Genomic DNA, 24,484 nt, shown 5'->3' on the forward strand with positions numbered 1-24,484 from the left:
CTCGAAGACCTTTAGGGCTGGAGCGTTGATGTCCATTCGCTCTAAATGACCTAGCTATCTAAGTCGTTGGACTTTTATACTTTTAATCAGGTCAGAATCGCTGTACAGGCCGTACAGTTTGGCGCTCTATCTTCTCCTCCACTCTACATCTATCCGGACGGGACCAAAATTCACCCGAAGATTTTTTCACTCATCTTTCTTCGACAGGGACCAAGCCTAAACGCCATAAATAATAAGGGGGATGATCGTCTTATAGTGCCTGTCTATACGTGTTGTGCCCAGAACGTTGTGATGAGAGTTGGTGGGCAAGAGAGGAGCTGAGTAAAGGGACGGGATGCTCATGGCAGAAATTGAATTTTCTGCTTGGGCAGTACAGTTCCTTTCTCATTTCGTTCCGAATTTCTCATTATTTTCTGTTCGTCGATGCGAGAGATACATTTGTTGTGCTCTTCGGCTTTGTAAATAACCGTTGAATTTAATTTTTAAAATCGTATATTGCCTTGCAGCAAGCTATCATGACGTTGGAAATATGGGACCGAGATAATCGGGTTTGGAAATCCAAACTTCGAAAAGTTTCCCCCGTAGCCAAAAATCGAAGGACCATCGCTAAAGATTCCTCCGCAGGAATAGCTTCTCGCATAACAGAATTCCGTTTTTGAATTGAGTTCTGCACTATGCATAAAAGTTCTTTAAAAGAATCCTCGTCCATACGAAGATAACGCCTTTACTTATCTTCTAAGCGTAGTTCGTCACACAAGAACTTTGTGTATTCCTGCGGAGCCTCCAAGGTTTTGACCATTCCCTTGTGTTTTTCTTTTTTTCCTTTTCTTCATTTAGCAGAAATAAAACATTTGCCGCCGCGCATATTGCTGTTAAACAAATAATTTCATTTTTCATATTTGTATCCATTTCAATCTATAAAATTCTATATCTTGTAAAAGCAGACAAAATCCTATGTATGTTGGTAGTATATCACCCGCTCAAAATCTCGAACACAAATATTTCAAGTTCTTCGTTTCAAAACACAAAATGGAAAACGGGTCATGAGTAGTCACAACACATGTAGACACATAGTGTTGTGAGCACAACGTTGTGAGCACAACACGTATAGACAGGCACATTGATTGTGACCTTAGTAGCTCAAGAGAGGACTTTACTACATAATTGCCTTCTAACTCAAAGGAATCAGCGATTTGCAGAACGGTGTTGAAGAAGTTGCATGACAGTGCATCACCTTATCTAAAACCTTTTTTTGACATCAAATGTATCAGTGAGATCTTTTCCGACCTTGATGTGTTATGTGCATTTATTTCCACAGCCTGTACTTTGTATAACTTTATAAAAAAGATAACGGTATTTTAGTCAGGCAAATGCAATGAAAATGTTTTAACTTCGTTGATATTTGGTTCACGGCTCTCCTCTACTGTGCAGTCTTGTAGGTGTGGATTCCATTAGTTTCCATGCGCTTTACGTGTACCTGCCATCAAAGGCGTTGGACTTTTATCCTTCTGGCTAAGTCTAAGTCTTTTTACGCCCGTTCGGCTCGTCTTTCCATATTCTCCAATAATCGTGAAGAACTTTTTTTCTGAAACGACCCAAAGTGCTTTAATCACATTTTGTCATAGTCCATGCTTCTGCCCCGTATAGTAGGACGGGAATGATGAGGGTTTTATATAGCGACACTTTTTAGGTAAATATATAAAAATATGTATCGGTTTTCATTTTTTACAGCTTGTTTTCAAAGGAAACGGCTTGAACATTTTTAATATCTTTTGAGATTTTTTATTGCATTTTAAAATTCAACCTTATCTAAAATGAATCGCCAGAGTTAAAAAAAAACCTTAAATATCTCAAAGTGTAAAAATGGATTTTTACCACTTTCTTAAACAACAGCCTATTTATTTACATTCTCTTGTTACCCTCGTAATTTATCGTTTGTCTATGTGCGAAAATAGGAAGCGCGCATAATATTGAAATTAAGTCATATTGTTTGCTGATAACGTATGATAGGTTTCTAGGAGACATTGGATCTCGTTGCAATAGTCAAAAAGAAACTAGAATTTTCATATTTCGTCGATGGTTAACATTCCAACGGAAATTTTATTCCGAGTCGATGGCCCCTGTTTATTTCGTTAGTAAATAACCAGATTTAATACAATGACCATTTAATGTTTATTAATCCACTTTGTTCTGAATAATATTTATATTTTGTTTCACCTAAGGAAGTTCATGGATACGGAGTAAACAAATGCATTCACTTTACTTACCAAAAAAAAAACATACGGGTCACCCATCTAGGTTAATGGGACAGTTACCTTATTTAGTCAAAAGGATTCTGTTTCAACAGCGAAGGGCACATTATGCAGCAATATCTATTGATTGATTTGTCTTAACTCATCTTGTGTTCTTTATATAAACAACGTATTTTTTTATTTTTTAAACATCTGTTTTTATTGGATATCTACAGAAATTTTTTTTAAAATAAATAAATACATAAATAAAACTAAATGGCAACATTCGTCAGCTCTTGAACTTGTAGCAAGAAAATCAACAATTATTAAGGTAATACATATTTTACTTGGTCAAAACGTTTCGTCATTAAATACTCAGCAGCCGTAAATGCAGATTCCTAGTCCTCATCGTCATCATCATCATCAGGTACAAATAGTTCGTTCTCCTCAAGGAAATTAGCTACACTCTTGCTAATAGCTGCCCCAATTAAGAGTCCAGGAACTACCAAACACATAGCTCCAACCCAACCTAATGGCATGGTTTCAGGCCTTGGTTTCAAGGCTCCACTTCGATAGTGCGTAGCCGTTCTCATAAGAATCTCTTGATTTTTTTGTTTGACTAAAATTTGTTGAAATAATTTGCCAAGTGCGTTGATTTGTGCCAATTTGGATACGATCATTTTGTTTTTGTTTTGTAGGTAATTAAAATGAATTTGATTTGAAAAATTAAAGATTTCTACAGGCAATTTTTTTCTATTTCTATTTCGAGTCGATTCGATTTTTTTTCCGTTCTGTGAACTGTGATGACGGATTTGATGTTGACAGCTAGTAGAGAAAGAGAAAATAAAATGTGGAGATAGAGAAGGAACTTGGCAAATGACAGCAGCATTAAGTCGGAATCGCATTTGTATACCTGTCGTGTCGCTCTTGTATGCATTCACATACAGTTCGTGAAATTAGAATGGCCCACACATACTTTATCTTAAAATTAAATTATGTTGACCTTTTTTCACTTGAGCGTAAAAAATAGTATTAACCTTGAACTCAATTATAAAGGCCCAACTATAATAGACTTATCCGAGCTTAAGCCAACTTAAGGAAACGAGTCAATACACAATACCATAATAGACGTTCTGATCAGTTTCGTTAAATTTCGCTAACTTTCGCGCAATTACGCAAGAGCCATTTGAAACGCATTTCGTTTGACATTTGCTTAAGTTACTCGAATCCATTATGGTTACTTTTTGTTTTGACGATAACTTCTGATAACTTTTCGTTCGGTTTTGACATTACCTTACTTTCGGTTGTGTCTATTTAAGTTGGGCCTTTACGAAATTTTGTAAGGTTTTTTTTTTGTATGGAATCACAAAAATTTGAATTTGTTTTTGTAATATTAGAATAGACTCAACGTATTTAATAGATCAAAAATAAAACACAGTTTTTAATTTATGTATATTTTAAGAAGTTATGCTAATAATTCGTAAACTTTTTACGCCCTCATTTTTTTTAAATTAATTAAAAAATGCGGTCCTTAAGGGAATCGTACAAGGATTTGAATAGATCGAAGGAAAAAGTAGAGCAGGCCAATTTTAAACCTTCAATAAGCTCTTCTTTTTATCTGTACTGCATTCATTCTGGTCATCTAAGAACAACTTTTTTTCCTTAGATCATTTGATTAAGGTAATAATTATATCTGTCCGGTCTATCTAGGTTTAACTTCTTTTCATCTGAGAAGATTACTTTTCTCCATGCGCTTAATATGATGCTTCCATCAGTATTCCAAGACTTGAAAAATTCTTTGTTAAGCGGAGTTTTTTTTGCAGCTTTAGGCGCTTTAGATGTCTGACATTTTTGATGATTCGACTAAGGCTAGGCGCGCACATGAATAAATGTTTCCTTTGTATTGGTTTATTTCGTTGATTACTTTCGGAGTTGCTTATGTGCGCGATTTTTGGGCAACTAACGATTAACTATTAGCCTAGTAGTCATTCGCTTTACTTTTAATCCAGTTCCATGTCTGATCTACTTCAAACAGAGTGTGGAGGCTTTTCTAATAATTTAAAGTTTTCTTTTACTTAGAGAATGGTTGAAGTACGACCTTTGTATTTGTTTCCATATAATAACGTGTTTTATAAATAGTCATTAACTATCTTTAGGCTTTTGATAGTTTTCCGAAATACAAATAGAAAGTTCTTACTCATCATAAGCTTCTATTTTAGCATTTTCCACCTTTGTATTTGTTTCCATATAATAACGTGTTTTATAAATAGTCATTAAGTATCTTTGGGCTTTTGATAGTTTTCCGAAATACAAATAGAAAGATCTTACTCATCATAAGCCTCTATTTTAGCATTTTCCATATTACTTATTGACTTTTTGTCACATTTAAACGATAAAAAAGTAAGAATTAAGTCTTCGCTTTTGCGGCGTAGAAAAGTGAAGTAAGGCTATTCTATTGTTACAAAAATAATTACTGATTTTAAAACTCCATCTCTTGTTTCTAGGCATCAAAGAACCTTTTTTTTTAAAAAAAAAAACAAAAACAAAGTTTGACAAAATAAACATAATAAAAAATTCAAGCTCCAAAAGTTTCTCCCTATTTCCGCTGAACCTAGAAAAGGGCTAGTAGCGTAAAAGAATAGATGACACCTACGTTAAGTTGGCTACAAGCAGTCCATATATAGTATGTCAGATTACATGAGAACTCCGAAAACGTGAAGTTTTATATGTGTACTGTACACTCAACGAATATTGAGATTAAACAAGAGTGATCTGAAAATTTTTTAATAGAAAATTTTCTAATATCCTTTCTAGTTTTCACTGAATAGAGCACTTTTTTTATTTGAAAAGTTTTTTTTCGATTTACTAAATTAAGATTTTAAGTTTAGTATTTTAATTTTCAAGCGATTAAATATGAAACATGTTTTATTTTTGATATGAACTTGAATTAAAGTTCAAGGACGACCACTTCACCAAATTTCAACTTTATATTATAAGTAGTTTTTGAGATTAGCATTTCAAAGATCTTAACTGACTGATCGAAAATCAAAATTACGAAGAACTTCCGGACTTTGTAGGAGTTTGAAAGGAAAAAAACGAAAACAAATTTCCATTAAGAAGGCGTGTTATCCACCCACTGTAATATACAAGCTATTTGTGTATATTTTCATTTATAATATTGTTTCGGTAAGTTATTGCTTGTTTATTACAGTTAAGAAGTAGCTTTACATCTGATTCACATTTTAAAATTACTCTTACTTCAGAATCAGATTTAATATCACTGCCTAGATACAATCTACGAGGTTGCAAAGGCTGCAATAGATCGGTAAATCCGAATGATGTGGTATGTAGTTATGCTTTATGAGTTCTCCCCTCATTTTAAAGATGGCAGATATTAGTTCTTGGCTATTGTGGTTGCCGAAATAATTTTGTTCAGGGTGCAGTATAACGATCGGTTAAAGGAAGATGTAGTCATATTTATACAATCTAGCCTTTATTGTTCATTCACTTTGGAAATGAGTTCGTAGAGCATATCTTTTGGTTGACTTCCGTAACTCGCAAGCTCCTAAGTTTACTAAACCATACATTTCTTCTTTGAATAGCTTTCATGGCAACAATTTTGGGAAATCTTTCGTCTGGCATCTCAAGAACTTTCAGTAATCTATACGTGGAGCTTTTAATTTTTAAAAAATATTTGTGAAGGGCCTGTTTCGATCATCAGCATTTAATTGGGTGTTGTACTTGGTAGTCCAAAAATTCTTTTAATAAAGTATCTCAGGAGTTTCTCTACGGTTTCATGTTGACTGTGTCCCCAAGATTGTGCAGCAAACAGCATCATCGATTCCACTACTACAACGAAACCTTAACGGTATGGTCAACGAATTTATTTGAAAAACAATTTTTCCATGCAGCACATATTGCACTTTTTGCTTTTACAAGTTTATCCTTTAGATGTAACTCCATGTTAAGATTACTAGTAATCGTCATGCCATGGTATTTGTAGTTTTTTACAACTTCAATTGGTTCTGCATTGAAATGCCATTGCTCGTTTCTACATAATCTACCACCTCCTTTTCCAAGGTTAACCGTTAAATTCCAATTTCGACAGTACATACAAAGGCGGTTTATCATCAGCTGTAATGATTCGGGCGAGTACGCGAATAACCTCTATTCCCCCTGGTAGACAGTCTGTGAGGTCATTGATAAACAACGAAAACAGGTATGGACTTAAGGAACAGCCTTGACTTACTCCCATATTTGTTGCGAACCACTCCGAAGTCTCAGTTCCACACCATACATGTTTTATTACTCATTTCAGTATTGTAGAGCTTATGGAACAGAGCTCTTCGATCGATGTTATCAAAGGCTGCCTTGAAATCAATGAAGGCGAATAATTTCTTTTTTTTTCTAGGAATGTGCCAGCAACGTTCTGAAGCACAAAAATGTTATCTACGGTTGAGTAACCATTACGGAAACCAGCTTGATTTTCATGACTCTCAGTCCAATGTGCCATTCTATTATTCAAGAGTTTTGTATATATGTTATAGATTGCATTAAGAAGGGATATTCCTCTATAATTAGCTGGCTCGGCTATGTTTTCTTTTTTATGTATGGGGAATTTTATTGCTTCTTTAAACTGTGGTGGTATAACTAACGTATCCAGTATATTATTAGTTCCTTTAGTTCATTTGTAAAGTATTTAAAAAGTTCAATGGGAATCCCATTTGGACCTGGTGACTTCTGCTCTTTAAGATTTATCAAAATTTAGTCTACTTCATCTTAAGAAAAAGGTGAATCGAGTATTTCATTTGCATAAAAGGCTATAGCATAATGAATGGGTAATGTGATTGTTATTGGGCTTAACAAAGCTTGAAAGTAGTCCATTAAAAAGCTCGCACTTATTTGAGTACTTATTTTTGGTGCTTTACCATTAAATTTGTTTATTGCAAGCCAAAATTATTTGTATTTTTGTGGAATGTAAGCATAATAGCATCTTTTTCAAGAAAGCATTTCTTTTTTTCTTTGCATAGTCTTTTAAAGGCAATATTGGTTTTAGTTTACGAAAGCCTTTGAGCCAACCAAAAGATTTTCGCCTTGCTACTTCACACTCCTTATCAAACCATTTATCCTTATAAACAAATGTCTTTTTATGAACCTGTGTGCACGATGAATAAGATATTTTAGCTAAATTATCAATCTCGCTTATATTGAGTTGTTCCTCTGTGTTTAAGTTTCGTTGGAGATTGTTCCTATACTCGTTTTCCTTTGCATGTTTCCACGTCAACTTTGGCGGGAGTTACATGTTTCAGCATTGAAAACATTACAGTCAAACAACTTTTCAATTACTACCATTTATTAAAAATAAAATAAATAATAAATAAATTTAAAGACGTTATGGGAAATATGTAGGTGGGTCACGTAGAGCCCATGGGAACCTACTACCTGACCCAGAAAGCCTTCGAACCTATGCCAACAGGCAGCACAGTAGTGGAAGGTCACGGACCAGATTTCCTTCCCCCTCTAGATGGAAAGGTTTTGTATCAAAGAATTAAGCTGCAATTTCTACACCTTATTTTGTTTATCATTAAAAACATTACAGTCAAACAACTTTTCAATTACTACCATTTATTAAAAATAAAATAAATAATAAATAAATTTAAAGACGTTATGGGAAATATGTAGGTGGGTCACGTAGAGCCCATGGGAACCTACTACCTGACCCAGAAAGCCTTCGAACCTATGCCAAGAGGCAGCACAGTAGTGGAGGGTCACGGACCAGATTTCCTTCCCGCTCTAGATGGAAAGGTTTTGTATCAAAGAATTAAGCTGCAATTTCTACACCTTATTTTGTTTAGCATTAAAAACATTACAGTCAAACAACTTTTCAATTACTACCATTTATTAGATCATAATGTTTTTTTCTTGAGTTTCTCCACATTTGTTTATTTGTTTTTGTTTGTTGTTTTCATCTTAAGCAAAATACAAAGTGTATAGAATAGCATTTTGTACTATGTATGTAATATGTATGTAAATTTCGAATAAATAATTCTTCTACTTTATTTTTTTTATAACAAATAATCTTTTTTTTCCGTAATTTTGTTTTTCTTTTTTTTCAACTAAAATGGAACGTGTAGTTTTTCTTTTTTGTTGTTTTTTCATTAACAAATAAATACAAATACATTTTCCTCTTAAATACAATTTCTATATAGTATTTTCTTTTACTATTTTTCTCCTAAAACATAGAATGGGATGTTTAAATACTCTTTATTGATTGATTAATGTTTTACTCATTTTTCTTTTTTAATATCTAAAACAGATAATGTAGATGAAGAATTTGTATTTTTAAGTAAAATTTTGAAACATATGTAACATTGATGATGCGAAGCGATAGAGATGTAGTTTACAAAGAGAAAATATTATAATTGGTAATAGAGATATGGACAGTAAATTATTTATGTACTTTATTTTACATTTTGTAGCTTATTTATTATTAATATTTTTGTTTAGTTTATGTTTACACAGAAGAAATTGAAACAAATAAATACATGAATGAAATGAACATATTTTAAATAACGTTATAATAATTGACACGTTTGTATATATTCTTTTATATGTGTCTTTATGGGAATATTTCGGTATATAGTCGCATCGCTTGTTTATGCTAACGCTTTTATACAATTTATGAAGATATGTTTTAATATCTTATCAAAACAGCAAAAAGCATTAACATAACAAAGCGTTTGGGTTTTTGTTTTCACCTCGCTCGATCTAAGATAAGATTCAGGCAATCTTAATTTTCTTATTATATTTTTCATTTCTTTACGAAAGAAGGCAATTGACGGCCATCTTCAATTATGCTTACCTTTACTTTAAAAGAAATAGAATAAAATAGTGTGTGATATACTTAGACTTAGAATATTTTCCATATTTTTTTTTAATTAAACATTATTGGTCTTGCCTAGCAAAACTCTCTATAAATCTTATACTGGTCAGTGATAGGCAGGTGTCTAAGAGTGTCGAGTGTCGTGTAGTAATGTATTGTGTGTTGTTTTGTGTTGCTTCTTTTTTTTTTTGGAAACAATTACGTGCTGCTATAATGTCTGGTCTTCGAAGAATAAACGAGATAGAATGAGTTCTTGATTTGTTTTTTCCTGTTTGCCTAAAAATTTATCTAAGATACTTCATCTGTTTCTGTACCCTGTGGATCCAAGTACTCCTCATCATCTTCATCGTCGTCGTCTTCTTCTTCCTCTTGGTTATCTGCCTCATCCTCGTTCTCTTCTTCGGTTATACTTAGTTCATTTTTATTGAGATCAACTTCTTGCTGGGGTCATAAGTCCGGAAAACGACGATTGTCCTCTACATAGTGATTGGGGATCTCAAAAAGTTCCTGTGCGATGAAGTCGCAGAATTCGAACTTTTGAAATGTTATTTTAGCTGAAACTGTTGTGAGGACGGGAATTTCGATTTTAACTGGAAAGCCACTGGGCAGCTTGAGTGTGACGAATTCTCGCAGCTTGCTAAAATGCTTGAACGGTGCTATGACCTCGAGAACATTAAGCAGCATCTCAACACTCAGGGGGAAATCTTTGCTCATGGCCACTGTCGCCCGTAGGCACTTGTTGGACTGCTTGAACACTATGTCCCGTCCGAGCTTTGGGTATTTACCAACTTCAGCTGAGATGTATTCGTTCCATGTGACAGTGGTTTCTGGTGGTGGCAGTAGTGAGTTTCGTCTTCCAAGATCACCATTGGCCTCGATGCTGGCCCTCCGGCCCTTGGTAATTGTCTCGACTAGCGCTTTGTTCTTTTTTAGATCATCTGTGGATAGATGCTCGCGTCGCTTGCGGGACTTAAGTACAAGACCGTTGATTGAATAGAGATCACAATTGTACTGGCCACCAACGACTTCCTTACGATCCTCACGAAATATCCAGCCAGATTGTGCTCGCGAGAATTGTATAGCTTTGGTGGACATTTGGGCGGCAAGAATATCGCTCGACATCAGCACATCGACCTCCTCCTCAATGTCGTTCTCTTCATAGCGCATTCGCTGATAGCACTGGAATTCGTTATCTAGCACAGTCAGTGACTCATGGGTGCTCTTATCGCCTCGAAATATAAACGAAATATCCCCTCGCTCCCAGCGCATATCAGTGAAATCAACCAAGGTCGTATCCAATCGTATGGACGATCCGGATTTGTGGATTTTACAGATGTCAGAGGGCAGAATGCGCGATACCAACGGCACCCATGAATGGAAATCCCACTTTAATTCCATGTAGAAATCTTTCATTTGGCGCAAGGCATTGATTAGATTCGCTCGACGGGATTCCATTTGCTGACGCGATTGCTGCTTCAGCTTGCGAAGCAGGGAGGAGATTGTCTGACGATCACCATAGCTAATGGCCTCGGCCAGGGGTGACCAACCTTCGAGGTTCTTGATTTTGACAGGTGCTCCATGGGCAAGTAGAAGGTGGGTGCACTCTTTGTGTCCCAGCATCACGGCCAGGTGCAGGGCGGTGTTTCCGTGTTTATCCTTTTTCGAGACATCGTTCCCCACTTGCTGGAGATGCTGCGAAAGGCCTTTAATATCGTTATTAAAAACACTATTGTGCAAAGGAAATTCCTCAGCGAGGCTGTCAATTTTTTCTTCAGCCATTTGTTTTTGAAATCAAATGATAACACACACACACATTCACGCTCAGTTTATTTGACGACGACGTTGAGGCAGCAGCAACGAGCAGCAACAACAACACACACGATGCGCAGAAATTTCTTTTTTGGATTTTAATTGATTCGAAATCTTTTATTCGAAATTAGATAAACAAAATGGCACAAAGTGATGCCAGTCCTACTAAAGTTTTATTTAATAATATTTTTTATTTTTCGAAACGATATGAATTAGAATGAAATTTTGAATGTACAATAATTGTGTACATTTTTTTTAAATGAATTTTATTTTCCTATGCACTGAACTGATGTAAGAATACTGGTCTTTTTGCATTCAAGAAAAATATATGTGCCAACTATCCATTACTGGTAAATAAAAACACCGTTAAATCATAAAAAATGTTTTCTTTTATAATTTTAACCTCTTACTTTTTTTACTAAAATTTAGTGTGTCTCACTGTGCATGTGAACGTCAAGTTTTTGTTTAATGGGTATTAAGGCACATAAACAGAGCCGATGAGTGTAATCTTTGAGTGTTTCCAGCGAGGAGCTATAATATATAATTTAGGATACGCAAAATTTTTAACGATTTAGTAATTTTTTTAACAATTAAGTAAAATTTCAAAGCCATTTGTAGCAATTTACTAAGCTTAAAAGATGATTTACCTAATTTTAAACGATTTTAGCATCTTCTTTTCTCTTAACAATTTGCTAAAGTTAAAATCACGGAATGACTTATTATAATTTTAGTAATTTGTTAAATCCATATGACATCTGTACAATTATTCTTATTTTTACGAAATGTCACTTTTTAGACATGTTTGGATGCTCGTTTCAAAATAAAAGGCAATAAGCGATTTACTAGTTAACAAAACGAAAATAACGGTTTAAAATGTTGAAGTCCCTTAGTAAATTGACAAATAAGTAGCAAATTGTTAAAGAGCAAGTTGTTAAATCATTAACAATAGGTTGTATAAAATTGTGTGCTTTCGTTTTTAATAGACTGCCGTAGTAAAATAAAATAAAGTTATTCCAAGGAGCATTTATAAATAGGGCTAGGATTTCCATGCACTTAAAAACTCAAAATATGCACTTAAAATATGCATTTAAAATCATACATTTGACCCTCTTTTCAATGAAGACAAAAAAACAGTTTTTTTAAAGAAAATTAGTCTGTTATTTAATCATTTAAAGGAACTAAAAAACAAGTAGGTACATTAAAAATTAAAAAAATACACAGAACATAAACAATAAATAAAAATTACATCAGCACAAGAAAAGTAATTTTTTTTTAATAACATTTTTTTCGAAAAAAGCAACAATAGAAAAATTGACATAAATCATGAAATTCTTCTTAAAGTTTTTAAAAATAAAGCTTGAGCGATTGGGTCTTTGAAACGTCTTATACATCGAAAGGGAACGTTCTAAGTCAATTAACGTAAGTGTTAGAAATTCCATCGGTTGTAAACTTTCTCAAATAATTTTCTTAACTGGAACTCAATGTAAATGCATTGCATATATTTTGCATTGTTGAAAACCCTTCATATTTTACTAGAACATTCTCAAGCTTCTTTTGTACGGCTAAAGCAAGAGATCCTTAACAGCAGTTGTTTTTGAAAACCACATCTTCAATTAAATCAATTTGATTTTTAATGAGTCTCTTTCCTTAAGCTTTGTTATGTTATCACAAGGAAAACTGTAAATAGAGCTAAGGAATATAATTTGGCTTTTAAGTAAAAGCTGTTTCAATATCTCTTTTGCATTTTTAATTGCAACAGCATCAATCATCGAAATTATTAACCACTTCCTCAAACTCCTAATAGTGCTTGGCGTAATAGTCAGCTGCTTGAAACTAGGTTCACCAACTGGTAAAAATAAGCTGTGTTGAAAGAGATGGTGCCCTTAAACATATTTGTTTCCCATTTTCTACCCATAAATTTGCGTTTAAAAATTACTTTGTATTTCCTCTGCAACTCGATGCAGTGCATAAGCTAAACACGTTACATGTATCAACTTCGGATATAAGAGTTTTAACCCTCTAGCTACCTTAACCATGTATGGAGCCGCATCGGTCAAAAAGAGAAGAATTTGTTTGTATTTTCACCTAGTTCATTGATTATAATTTTAATGGTCCATTTGCATTTCTTTTAAATCGATGTTTTCTTAATTGTATGTACATTAATTATAGAAATATGCAAAAATATGCATTTATAATCAAATATGTAATAATATGCAGTAACGATTGAATGCCATTTTAAAGGAAAATTAATGATTCGAAGATAATATGCTCGCTTGCTTCTAAAGTTTGTCAAAAATATATACATTTGCATGGAACCATTTAGGTCGTATTATCATTAAGAATTTCTTTCATTGAAAAAAAAGGCCAGATTCAAATTCACTGACATTTTATTGACTTTTATTGGTATGTATAAAATTGAAACATAAATCAGTTTAACAATTCGTTTTATTTTAAATAAAACTTTTTTCAATTTGAATATTTTTGTTTTCTTGGTAACCTAATGAAATAAAATACAGACTTAAGATTTAAGACTTAAAACTTTGATTATGGGCATTTGTCATTTTATTTATTTTCAAATTTTACGTCTTTGTACTTTTTACAGAAGGTTTTGAATGTAGCTAAAGCTTAAGAAAATTGAATAGTTTCTTGGCAGCACTTCTTTGAAAAAAACATAATTCTCACCTGACTCTCTTAAAAAATAAATTCTCTCTCCCACCTGTCATCATCTTCTACATATGCTTTGTGTCAAAATTTATGAAGAAAAGAGTGGTGATCAAAAAGGTAAATATCAAATTATTCGCATATTTTTCATATGAAAAATTACTGGCAATCGTCCAAATTACTCACACAAAATGTCCAAAGTTTGATGAACGTGGTTTTTGACAAATTTATTTAATATTAAAAATCTTTTTTAATTATCTAATCAAGTGCTCTAATTATCCTTGAAACAATGGTAAGAACTTTAAATTACTCTAAAAATTCATTTGTTTTGCTACATTGGCGAAGAGTTAAACAGAAAACTGGTTAGTTTGTTGCTTTTCATTCTGTTTGGTGGGTAGATGAATAAATCTTTGATTAAAGAGTGTTATTGGTTAACAATTACCTGTTGTCTCTTCATTTGAACAGTGACCTACAAAACAAAACTTCTTTTAGTCCAAGTCAGTCACTCGGTCATAGGAATCTAGAGCAGTTCTTAAATTAAATAATAAAAACAATTGTTTTAGTAAATTAATGGTACACAGATAAATATAACAATGACCATTCATGTAATGTGCCTTACTGCAGATGGTGGATTGCCCATATTCACTCGGAAAAAGGGCGAATGTGAGAATCTGCCCTTTTCCACAGTTGCCTCGTTGAATGGCGTTCATATGTTCTTCAAGTCCATGGGTGTTTGTATGAATTCGACGATTTCCGAAGATTGGACACTCCTATGGAAGGATTATGAATCTGCCATCACACTCATTCTCTGCGGCAGGAACATGTCTGAAAATAAATTGGAACTATTGTCTGATTTGGTTTTTAATTCTCTGAAGCTTTTTGTCAATTCGGAGGATTTGAAAAATTCCACTAAGATCGTAGATCGTCTGAAGAGAGAAGCAAAACAGTACATGCCAATAGTAGACAGACTACTCGACTCCCTAGCTACTGACATTCCTGGTTTCAATGATTGCATACTGTCCACCGATAATGCCCAGCTTTTGATGAAGTTGGATGAATTCAGCGTTCAGTGTGATTCACTTTTCTGCTGCATAGTTGTCAATCAGAAGTTAGCTGTGGGAACAGAAGGCTGGTGGGACTTGGACATAATCGATCGCAAGTTACTCATAACACTGCTTATCTCAGCGGATCGATCACAGAACGATGTACCCGTGTATCTGCCGAAGAAGAGCTCGAATACGGCGTACAGATTTGTCTCGGTGCCGATAGCTGGCTGCGGGATATTATGCGTGATATGTGGAGCAGATCCAACATACCAAGATATCAGCAACATTGCACAAAACATTTTCCGAAATGAGGCTGAAATTATGAAAAATATCGAACGATGCATTACGAAAAATTTCTTACCCGAAACTATTGAGAGTAATGTCAACATTTTGGAAATAGTTCTTCTAAACAAGGTCACCAAAAAATATGTGTTTTTAAAAAATCCAGAACACTCCCTAAGTGAGCAACAGTATTCAATTCTTGGACAAAATAGTTTGGAAAATATTCGAATCTTTATTGATCAAATGCTTGATGCTGATGATCATCTTGTAAAAACTAGAAGGGATGAACATTTTCAAACTATTTCGGTGACTTGTACAAATCAACATTGGTTATCGGAAAACTATAATTGCTATGCTCATTGCGATGAACATGGCAATGTTTTCCTTGGGTTATTTTCATTCCAAGTTCCTGTGTATGCCATGAAAATATTTAGCGAGAAGATTTTTAAAGCTATAATTTCTCAAGAGCGAAGTATTTGTTGGTAGGGAAAAAAAAATTTGATTTATGATTTTTAAATAAAATATTTTTCTAAATAATTTTTAAAGAAAAGTTTTATTATTTTTTGATTAATGTTTTTGGCTCCAAATTAGGTCAGTCTTTTGCCGTAAAACTAAGCAGAATACAATTTTTGATAAACTAAATAAATTCGGAGCCCAGGCCTATAAGGAACAGTTTATCCGACTCCCTGTCCTTGGAGTTATACTAAGAATCTGGCCCTCCAGGTTGGGAGTTTTGCCGTCAGGGTGACTTCGTGGCCACGTAAAAACATCATAGTTGCGAAGCACCAACAAACCTCTGATACGGACGGATTTACTGTTGACAACCTACGCAAACGAATCAAGGACAACGAACTTCGGATATGCACGTGGAATGTTAGGTCCCTTAACAGACCACGTGCGGCCGAAGAATTAGCGGAGGCCCTAGACTACTATAAAGCAAATATCACCGCCATCCAGGACATACGATGGGATGAGCCGGACAAAATGGGATGAAAAACTGCGCCATTTACTATGGTGTATGCTACCGAGAAAACCAACAGAGCTTATTTAGATGCGGCTTTGTCAAAGATATGTTCTTCGAGCTCTTGGACAAAACATATCAGCAGTGTCCTAGCTACGATATTAAATTGTCCTGCGCGATTTTAATGCCAAGCTAGGAAGGGAAGACATTTTTGGTGGAATAATCGGGAAAAACAGTCTGCACAACACTTCCGACAAGGGATTAAGTCTAATAAATTTTGCTGCGGGGCGAATCGTCCTGGTAGCCATTACGCGTTTTCCAGACCTCAACATCCACAAAGAAACTTGGAGTTCTCCAGATCAATCACCGTCAACCAGAATTACCATATTGCATCGACGCCAGACACGCTTTCAGCATCATGGATGTCCGAACTTTCCGAGGAGCTAACATCGACTCGGACCACTAGCTCGTTGTAGCCAAGGTAGCACTTCGGGTTTGCAGACCCAAGGCAAAACAGAGAGATGCTGGAAGAAGGTATAGCGTCGAACAGCTACATTCGCAAGATATCGTCAAATCCTTGACGATCACTCACCAACTTATCTGTAAGATATGGTCGCAAGAAAGCATGCCCCACGAATGGAACCTAAGTACTGTTTGCCCGATCCTAAAAAAAAAGAGACCCCATAAACTGCACCAACTATAGTGGAATCAGTCTACTTAACATCGCTTACAAAATTTTCTCTGCCGTAATACGAACGTCTAAAACCCATCGTCAACAACCTAATATGTCCTTATCAGTGTGGTTTTAGACCAGGAAAGTCCACAGTCGATCAAATATTGACATTAGGGCAGATCCTGGAAAAAACCCCAAGCGCACCAAATTGACAGCCACCATCTTTTCATCGAATTCAAGGCCCCATATGACAGCATCTAAAGGGACGAGCTGTATAGAGTTTAGTTTTGGCATCCCTGCCAAACTCGTCCGTTTGTGCTGGATGACCATAGAGAATTCACCATAAAGGTTGGAAACAACTTAACAGAATCTTTCGATGTCAAAAAAGGTTTTAGACAAGGTGTTGCGCTGTCATGCGATTTTTTTAACATCGTGCCTGAAAGAGGCTCTATCTTTCAAAAGTCTGTCCAATTACTAGCATATGCCGATTTGATATTTTGATATTTACATACAACACGGACGTCTTGGTCAAAACTTCACTCTCGAATGACGTAACTTTGAGGTAGTCTAGGACTTCGTCTACCTAGGCTCCGCTGTAAACGCAGAAAACAACACCAGCGCTGAGATCAAACGCAGAATAACTCTTGCTAACTGCTGTTTCTTTGGGCTAAGAAAGTAATTGAGTGGAAGAAGCATGTACTATGACAAAAGCGGATGAAAGCACCTTGGGTCGTTTCGAGAGAAAATTTCGTGTGATCTACGGTCGCGTATGCATCGGAGGAGCGTGGAGGAGAAGATGGAACGACGAGCTGTACGGGCTGTACGTACACTTAGCCAGAAGGGTAAAAGTTCCACGACTAAGTTGGCTGGGTCACGTAGTGCTCATGGAAACCAATGCTCCGGTCCGGATAGTCTTGGAGTCCACATCCACAGGACAGCGCAGTAGAGGAAGACCGCGTATCAGGTGGCCCGCACAAGTGGAAAGTGTCCTCACCCAACTTGAAGCGCGAAACTGGAGACATCTAGCTAAGGACCGAGCTAAATATAGAAGTTTATTGGGTGACGCCCTTTTTCACACAGGACTTTAGGGCCACCATAAGTAAGTAAGTAAATAAATCGGTTGCGTTAAAGATCGCCCAGAACCAGAGACTAGTAACTTACAACTCTTAACCATTACTGTGTGCCAGAAATTTCAGAAATGGATAAAGAATCATGGAAAAAAATAATCTTAAGTCAATTAATCATAAGAGATAGTCCCATGACAAAATCTCTCAGGTAACATAACAGTCCCTAAAAGTAACTATTTCGCCACGGGTATACAATTTTTGATAAGTATTTTATTTTCTGGACAAGAAAAAATTACAACCGACTTAATTTTGGAGTTTTCGATTGTAAAAAAGATCAATTTAATTATTAATTTAGATCTGTCAAATTTAATTTTTCCCTTTTTCATTTTCCATTCGGCAAAATCAATTAAATTATATTCTTTTGTTTATTCATATTTTAGAAACAAAAAGCCTCGTTGAAATCCCCATCGCGAGAGAAGGATAATGTTTCACCTGGCAAAGCACCGAGTCCAGAGCCTGCTGGCACAACTACTGGTACAGAGCCACCCAGCTCTTATCACTACACTGGCCGCATGAAAGAAATCGTCCAAGCTTATAATGCAGCAGCACTTATTCTACATCCTAAATGCCCTTGGTATGCATTCCCCGGCTTCTTAACACACGCTCTAGTCCGCCGTTACCAGGCTAACTATCAAGGAAAATTCAAGCTTGTCCCAATTCCGAACATTCTCTACGAGCTGTTGATTAAAAACGAATTCATAAAATCTGAACACGTTATCTTTTCCTCTGAGGAAATATTCAATAAATATGCAGAAAATCGCGAAGCAAATTTTGTCAATTTGCTTGTTACCGGGCGGTTGGGAGCAATTACCACTACTGGAAATGAAATCGTTCAGAAAATGCTCCAAAAAGCTCCCCAAACTATTGTCACGCAGCTGGTGCCGGTACAGAATTGTTCAGAGGGTTGCCTCTATGTCCAAGAGAATTTCTATTCGAACTTAATGGATCGGTTTCGATATAATCAGGGCTTTTGGGTGGAATTGGAGCCTTTCTCGGACTCGCAACAAATTCCGGCGATTGCCACAAAGGTACACATCTACATGCTAAATAATCCATACGAGCTGCCGCCAGAAATTGTTAATACGATTTTGGGAAACTACTTCAATACGCCGAGGATCTTGCATCGCGGTCACACTTATCGAGTTGAGGTGAATGCCAAGTTGCTTGGCACGTCTGTCCTTGCGACGTTCTACAACATATTTGCCTACCTTAAGTACATTCATTTCCGGTGTGTTCATTTGGAGCTAAAGGGCAGTGAGTTTGAAATGCAAGCCATTGTGGCGAGGAACTTTACCAATCTTATGCAGATTCCACATACTCATCACTTTTTGCCACGTCAAATTTTGGATAACATTGCAATTGTAGAGAACTACCCTAGTGGCTTGAGGGAAGCCTATTCGCTTTTGCGTTCATCTATTGATGCATTTTTACCAAAGAAATCTACTTGTCTGTCATCGAAACATATCTACCCTCTGTTTATGCTCCAGGGGGACCGTGGTTGTGGCAAAACCAAGTTGGTAAATGCTGTCGCTCAAGACTTGGGTCTGCACTTGTATGGGGTGGATTGTGCTGACGTTGTTTCTCTGATTCCATCCCATACTGAGCTTAAATTGAAGGGGCTCTTCGCTAAGAGTTTACAATGTGAACCTATGCTTTTTGTCTTCCACAATTTTGAGGTGAGGTGTTTGAGTTGCAAACAAAATGATTCAAAGAAAAACGATTTAAATTCTACTTTTTTATAGATTTTCGGAATTGACAACGAGGGTAATGAGGACCTACGACTTTTGTCGTCTTTTCAAGCTCAAATCCAGGAACTGTTTGCAAGAGATCGTGACCATCCTATAATCATCGTTGCTTTAACCAATGAGAGAATTTTGAAGCCAATGATCCAACGATTGTTCCTCGAAATTGTCCACATAGAAATGCCTACTAAGGAAGAACGTTTTGAAATTCTAAAGTGGTTGCACATACGGGAGTGTTTCAACGATGAAATTTTCAATCGTGGAAGCCTTGAGCGAATTCCACTTTTTGCAATGGAGTCTCGCGAACGTTTTTTGCGTGAATTTTTCAATTGGACAGAAGCAAAATCGCTTCTAACGGAAGTTTCAGAGAAATCACAAGGATTTATTTTGGGTGATTTACAATTGCTCTATGACAATGCAATTCGAGACTTACGCAGAGAACCAAAACGAGCAGTTCTCAGTATGCGGCATTTTAAGAAGAACCTCACCGAAATGCAATCTTCATTCGCAAATAGTCTGGGAGCACCTAAAGTGCCTAAAGTTCTTTGGTCAGACATTGGTGGTTTGGCGAAGATTAAGGACGAAATTCAGAGCAGCATAGGTCTGCCACTAAAACATGTTCATTTGATGGGCAAAAATCTTCGAAGATCCGGAATCTTGTTATATGGCCCACCTGGAACTGGAAAGACGCTTGTCGCCAAGGCAGTGGCAACGGAATGCAATTTGAGTTTCTTATCTGTCCAAGGACCAGAACTGCTCAATATGTACGTTGGTCAGAGTGAACAAAATGTTAGGGAGGTATTCTCTCGAGCACGATCAACTGCACCTTGTGTGCTCTTCTTGGATGAACTCGATTCCTTAGCCCCTAATAGAGGTGTTGCTGGTGATTCCGGTGGTGTGATGGATCGCGTTGTAAGTCAATTGTTGGCCGAAATGGATGGCATGGGAGATCCCTCTAAGCCAATATTTATTTTGGCTGCTACAAACCGACCTGATCTTATTGATCCAGCTTTATTGCGACCAGGGCGCTTTGACAAGCTGTTCTATGTCGGTCCGTGCACTTCAGCTGAAGATAAGATATCTGTTCTCAAAGCTCAGACCAAGAAATTCAAACTACCCAAGGACCTAGGATTGGATAGAATCGTAGATATTTTGAATGAGGACATGTCGGGAGCAGATTTGTACTCTATATGTTCTAACGCCTGGTTATCGGCTGTTAGAAGAGCTATTGAAGCATATCGTGAAAGTAAGTGCGAATATTTAATGGAAGAATGTTTTTTTTTGAAATTGTTTCTTTTTTGTGATTGCAGAAGAAGAGCATGGTGATGCAGATGATCTTTTGCCAGAAGATGTTATTGTTCGTATGGAAGATTTTGAGAGATCATACGAAAAATATATACCTTCAATAGCCAAAAAGGATTTGGAGTATTTCAACAGGTTGAAATCAACTTACAGTGTTTGATCCTTAAATATTTTAAGCTAAATTATATTTATTGATGGTTTTTACATATTGACTTGAATCTTTTCATCCGGGTTTACTGAAAATATATCTTTATATACGGAATTACCTTTCTTATTCTTGTTTTTTTTTTAACAAGTCAGGGTTTGACTGGAATTCCCTTGGAAACGCTCGTGTTAACATTTGAAAACACCAAAACAAATCAAAATTTAAAGTGAAAAAGGTCAAGATTTTATATTTGTTTTTAAATCCAACCCTGTCCATTATACGTCTACGTTAGTCTTAAAGTCTAAAGAACCAAAATTAAAAAATTTCAATTCAGGAATATCTTGTTTTTGGAGGAAGAGAGATAGCATATATCAATTTTGTTTACTTCCCTTATTTCTAAGGACTTAAGTACATCCAGCATTTTGAATAGAGGTCTATTTGGGAAGCTGTCACTTAGAAGCTGTCGTTTTTTGACGTTTGAGAAGTCAGAAATACGCCATGATAAAAAATCAAGTGATGCGCGCTTTAAAAACGCATTATAATTGATAAAATTTTAAACAAATACACTGTGGCTACAAGTTAGAGTTTTTTCGAAAATATGATCAAAATTGGGCACTGGGATCTTTTGGTTTACCACCCTTCGAAAGGTAAGGCAACATATTGATGGAATTCGTGAAGTGAAGGCATAACCCTCAGGCTCCACAAGAGTAAAATCCAATCCAGCTTCTCATCCACAATTTTGACTGGGCATATTATGTCTTTCCATGCCATGAGCAACCTCAAATGTCACATTTGAGTAAACAAAAATTAACCATTTAAAAAAATGAATGCTGGTTAAGAAGCTTGAGGAACTACAACAGCTAACTGTTCAAGAGAATAAAAGAAAACACAGGTTTTGGGTGAATCCATTTCTCGAAGTAAGGGGACTTCATGATAGTAAAGATAACTTTGAATTAATGAATTAAGGTCTCGACGACAATTTAAACGAAATGAAATTTTAATTTCAAAACGAAAATGGACGCTCACCACTACATACAACACAAACGTCAAATTTGATGACAGGATTTTGATCCGCTCGAAAAATCCAAACTGCGATGACCGAATCATGGACTAGATGTTGGTCTTTATTGGATTATCTGATGACAGGCCGATAGTCCTGTTCAATGGAGACCCCAAGTAAGTGCCGCAACCGTAATCGTGGCGGTAAGTTGCTGATATCATTATTTTAAAATCTTCAATAATAAGGAATATAGAGTACATTAAAACAATACAAGTTGAATGTATGCAAAAATCATATTATTTTTAATTCATTCAAATCTTAAGGCTTTTTTGACATTCATATTTGGCAAAAAATGTAACCTAGTATAATTTGATTTTGTATTGTGGTTTGACCCTAAAGTAGTAATGCAGTCAACATTGATTCGAGACTCTAACCAAAAGAGATCTACAAATGGATTATTGGCATCACTTTCGAGTAAATGTCACTTTTAAAATTGAATTCAAAGACAAAATAAAACAACTTTCCCGGCAAAACTGTAATCTAGTTTTCTGAAGTCACTTTGAATTATTCAATAAAATATATTTTCGGATTGAAAAGAAAATTATTTTTGAGAGAAAATTAAAAAGAAAACATGTCGACTGCACAAAACGAGCAGCTCTTTCTCGATGGAGAAAATTACCGACAAAGGACATTGCCCAACAAACAAGTTCACTCGGAACGCAAGCACAACATTCGCAAACATGCATTGGGTGAAATTAAAAATGTAATTCATAATCATGCATCGACTACGCCCTTCAAGGGTCTACAAGTTCCTGGTCCATCAAAGAACTTCTGCGCAGATTTATTGAAGAAACATTCTGAACATTTGAAATCACATTTCGATGGACAGCAGCAGATTAAAATTCAGCCCGTTCTCGCAACCAAATCAGATAATTTACACAACAAGAGGGACCTACCAGCTCCAAGGACTTGTACCAATAACTGTCGTAAAGGTAATTACAGAACGCTTATTTGACCAGATACCAGACAAAATAAATTACTGTTTGTTGGTTGTAGGCTTGGAAGAAATCTGGTCGGAGATGAATGTTCTTGAACCAGACGTTTTGGAGCGTCTCATCAACGGTGATGGAGATATTGAAAATGACTTCGATCTACCCGATCATAATATTGCATCTGATATCATCGATTTTGATGATGGACTCGATTTTAAATTTGATGATCTGCAGGATCCAGCTGAGTTGGAAAATGAGAAATTGTTGGCACAGCTTCTGGCAGAGGATTGTGCTCAATATGATTTTCCCTTGGCCAATGACTGGATGCATGATTTGTAAATTATAACTATCCAGTTTTTTTGTTTGCACTTACCTGACTGCGAAATTTAGCAGCAAAGAGTTTTTATTTCTGTCTTTTTTTTATTATTACTTCAATGAATTTATTGCTTATGTTAATTACAAAAATATGCTTTTATTTATTTTATTACGTCCTCATTTTTGTTCCAAATGAATTATAATAATCATTTAATTTAAGAATTTGAAAATAAACATTTATTTTGGTTTATCAATCAAAAATAATGCGTTTTTCTTTTCCAGGAAATAAATTGTTTCGAAATTTTAATATTTTCCAGAAACTAACTTAATTATAAAAAGATTCGAAGACTATTGTTACCTCTGTTCTAAACGACATTTTGACCCAATATAAAGAAGAGAGATAAAGATTTGAAAACGACGCAACCTATCCGTGGGGTCATTTCTGTTCTTTTAGTACGAAACACAAAATTTAAACAACTCGATCATCCTCAAAACCTGAAAATCTTTTACCAATATACAAAAAAATAAAATAAAAATATAATCGAAGTCTATCGCCTTCTCTTATACCTTTTCTATCTAAAGTAATAGAAACGATAATTAATACAATATTAGAAAAGCAGCATCTTTTAGATCAATGTATTTATACAGACAAAATTTTTATATTGTGTAAAATCAATGATATCGATAGAAGTAAAATCTTTTTTTCAAATCACTCTAGAAGAAATTTTAGATTGGCCGAAAAATTCAGGTGCTAAATTATATATTCCAAAATGTAAAATTCTCCATATTTGTCGAACACTTAATTGCCCCAAAGTAAGTGTAAAAATCAAAAATACTAGTAATTTAAGTAACTTGGAATTAGTTTTTAATAAAAATTATACTTCGAAACAACAATGTTTAGAGTTAAAGCGGCTTTACCACTACGCAGCTAGAACATAAGCGCCTTCCCTACCACACCTATAACAAATAAATTGTCAGAACCAGGACTACCCAGCATTGAGCAGAGAAGGGATATAATTACCGCTAAGCTGTTTGCGAAACTAATTTTGTTTTCCAAAAATTAGATAACAGATAACGATGCTAAAAAGTACTGAACCAGTAACTCATTAAAATACATCGCTATTATTCTTACACAGTTAAAACTACCACCTAATGGGGAGCGCTTAGTTGCACCAATCTTCCATGGTTAATCAGCTCGGATTCTTTCATAATGACTTTAGATAATTACAAAAAAAAAAACACAAACAAAAAACATTTACCACCAACTCCTTAGAACAATTTCACTCGATTTACCACCAACTCTTTAAAACAATTT

At 35.4% G+C, this 24,484-nt stretch overlaps 5 protein-coding genes across 6 annotated transcripts; 3 read left to right on the plus strand and 2 right to left on the minus strand.

The window, feature by feature from the left end:
* Positions 1-2,424: 2,424 nt before the first annotated feature.
* On the minus strand, positions 2,425-3,044 carry LOC129940586 (essential MCU regulator, mitochondrial). The gene has a single exon (XM_056048969.1). It carries the CDS (start codon positions 2,909-2,911, stop codon positions 2,630-2,632), a length of 282 nt encoding a protein of 93 aa, XP_055904944.1. The 5' UTR covers positions 2,912-3,044; the 3' UTR covers positions 2,425-2,629.
* Positions 3,045-8,109: 5,065 nt separating this feature from the next.
* On the minus strand, positions 8,110-10,999 carry LOC129940581 (ankyrin repeat domain-containing protein 13C). The gene has a single exon (XM_056048963.1). It carries the CDS (start codon positions 10,891-10,893, stop codon positions 9,562-9,564), a length of 1,332 nt encoding a protein of 443 aa, XP_055904938.1. The 5' UTR covers positions 10,894-10,999; the 3' UTR covers positions 8,110-9,561.
* A 2,616-nt stretch (positions 11,000-13,615) lies between these two features.
* Positions 13,616-20,979, plus strand: LOC129940577 (peroxisomal ATPase PEX6). Of its 2 annotated transcripts, none has more exons than XM_056048957.1 (4): positions 13,616-13,704; positions 18,054-19,349; positions 19,416-20,661; positions 20,726-20,979. In XM_056048957.1, the coding sequence occupies exons 1-4, from the start codon at positions 13,678-13,680 to the stop codon at positions 20,875-20,877; spliced, it is 2,721 nt and encodes a 906-aa protein (XP_055904932.1). In that variant the 5' UTR covers positions 13,616-13,677; the 3' UTR covers positions 20,878-20,979. The 2 variants fall into 2 exon arrangements, with proteins under 2 accessions (XP_055904932.1, XP_055904933.1); XM_056048958.1 differs by lacking the exon at positions 13,616-13,704 and adding an exon at positions 13,719-13,876.
* Positions 13,910-15,561, plus strand: LOC129940582 (protein fuzzy). The gene has a single exon (XM_056048965.1). The coding sequence runs from the start codon at positions 14,178-14,180 to the stop codon at positions 15,396-15,398; it is 1,221 nt and encodes a 406-aa protein (XP_055904940.1). The 5' UTR covers positions 13,910-14,177; the 3' UTR covers positions 15,399-15,561.
* A 1,367-nt stretch (positions 20,980-22,346) lies between the features above and the next one.
* On the plus strand, positions 22,347-23,425 carry LOC129940585 (uncharacterized). Its single transcript, XM_056048968.1, has 2 exons — positions 22,347-22,854; positions 22,919-23,425. The coding sequence occupies exons 1-2, from the start codon at positions 22,494-22,496 to the stop codon at positions 23,191-23,193; spliced, it is 636 nt and encodes a 211-aa protein (XP_055904943.1). The 5' UTR covers positions 22,347-22,493; the 3' UTR covers positions 23,194-23,425.
* The last annotated feature ends 1,059 nt before the right edge of the window (positions 23,426-24,484 follow it).

Source organism: Eupeodes corollae, chromosome 1 (assembly GCF_945859685.1).
Source record: "Eupeodes corollae chromosome 1, idEupCoro1.1, whole genome shotgun sequence".
NCBI classification, from domain to species: domain Eukaryota; kingdom Metazoa; phylum Arthropoda; class Insecta; order Diptera; family Syrphidae; genus Eupeodes; species Eupeodes corollae.

Coding starts and splice junctions, on each gene's coding strand:
- LOC129940581 (XM_056048963.1), bottom strand. CDS start 10,893: ATGGCTGAAGAAAAAATTGACAGCCTCGCTGAGGAATTTCCTTTGCAC.
- LOC129940586 (XM_056048969.1), bottom strand. CDS start 2,911: ATGATCGTATCCAAATTGGCACAAATCAACGCACTTGGCAAATTATTT.
- LOC129940585 (XM_056048968.1), top strand. CDS start 22,494: ATGTCGACTGCACAAAACGAGCAGCTCTTTCTCGATGGAGAAAATTAC. Junction 22,855..22,918: donor TACCAATAACTGTCGTAAAG/GTAATTACAGAA, acceptor TGTTGGTTGTAG/GCTTGGAAGAAATCTGGTCG.
- LOC129940577 (XM_056048957.1), top strand. CDS start 13,678: ATGAAGAAAAGAGTGGTGATCAAAAAG. Junction 13,705..18,053: donor AAAGAGTGGTGATCAAAAAG/GTAAATATCAAA, acceptor TTCATATTTTAG/AAACAAAAAGCCTCGTTGAA. Junction 19,350..19,415: donor TTGTCTTCCACAATTTTGAG/GTGAGGTGTTTG, acceptor ACTTTTTTATAG/ATTTTCGGAATTGACAACGA.
- LOC129940582 (XM_056048965.1), top strand. CDS start 14,178: ATGACCATTCATGTAATGTGCCTTACTGCAGATGGTGGATTGCCCATA.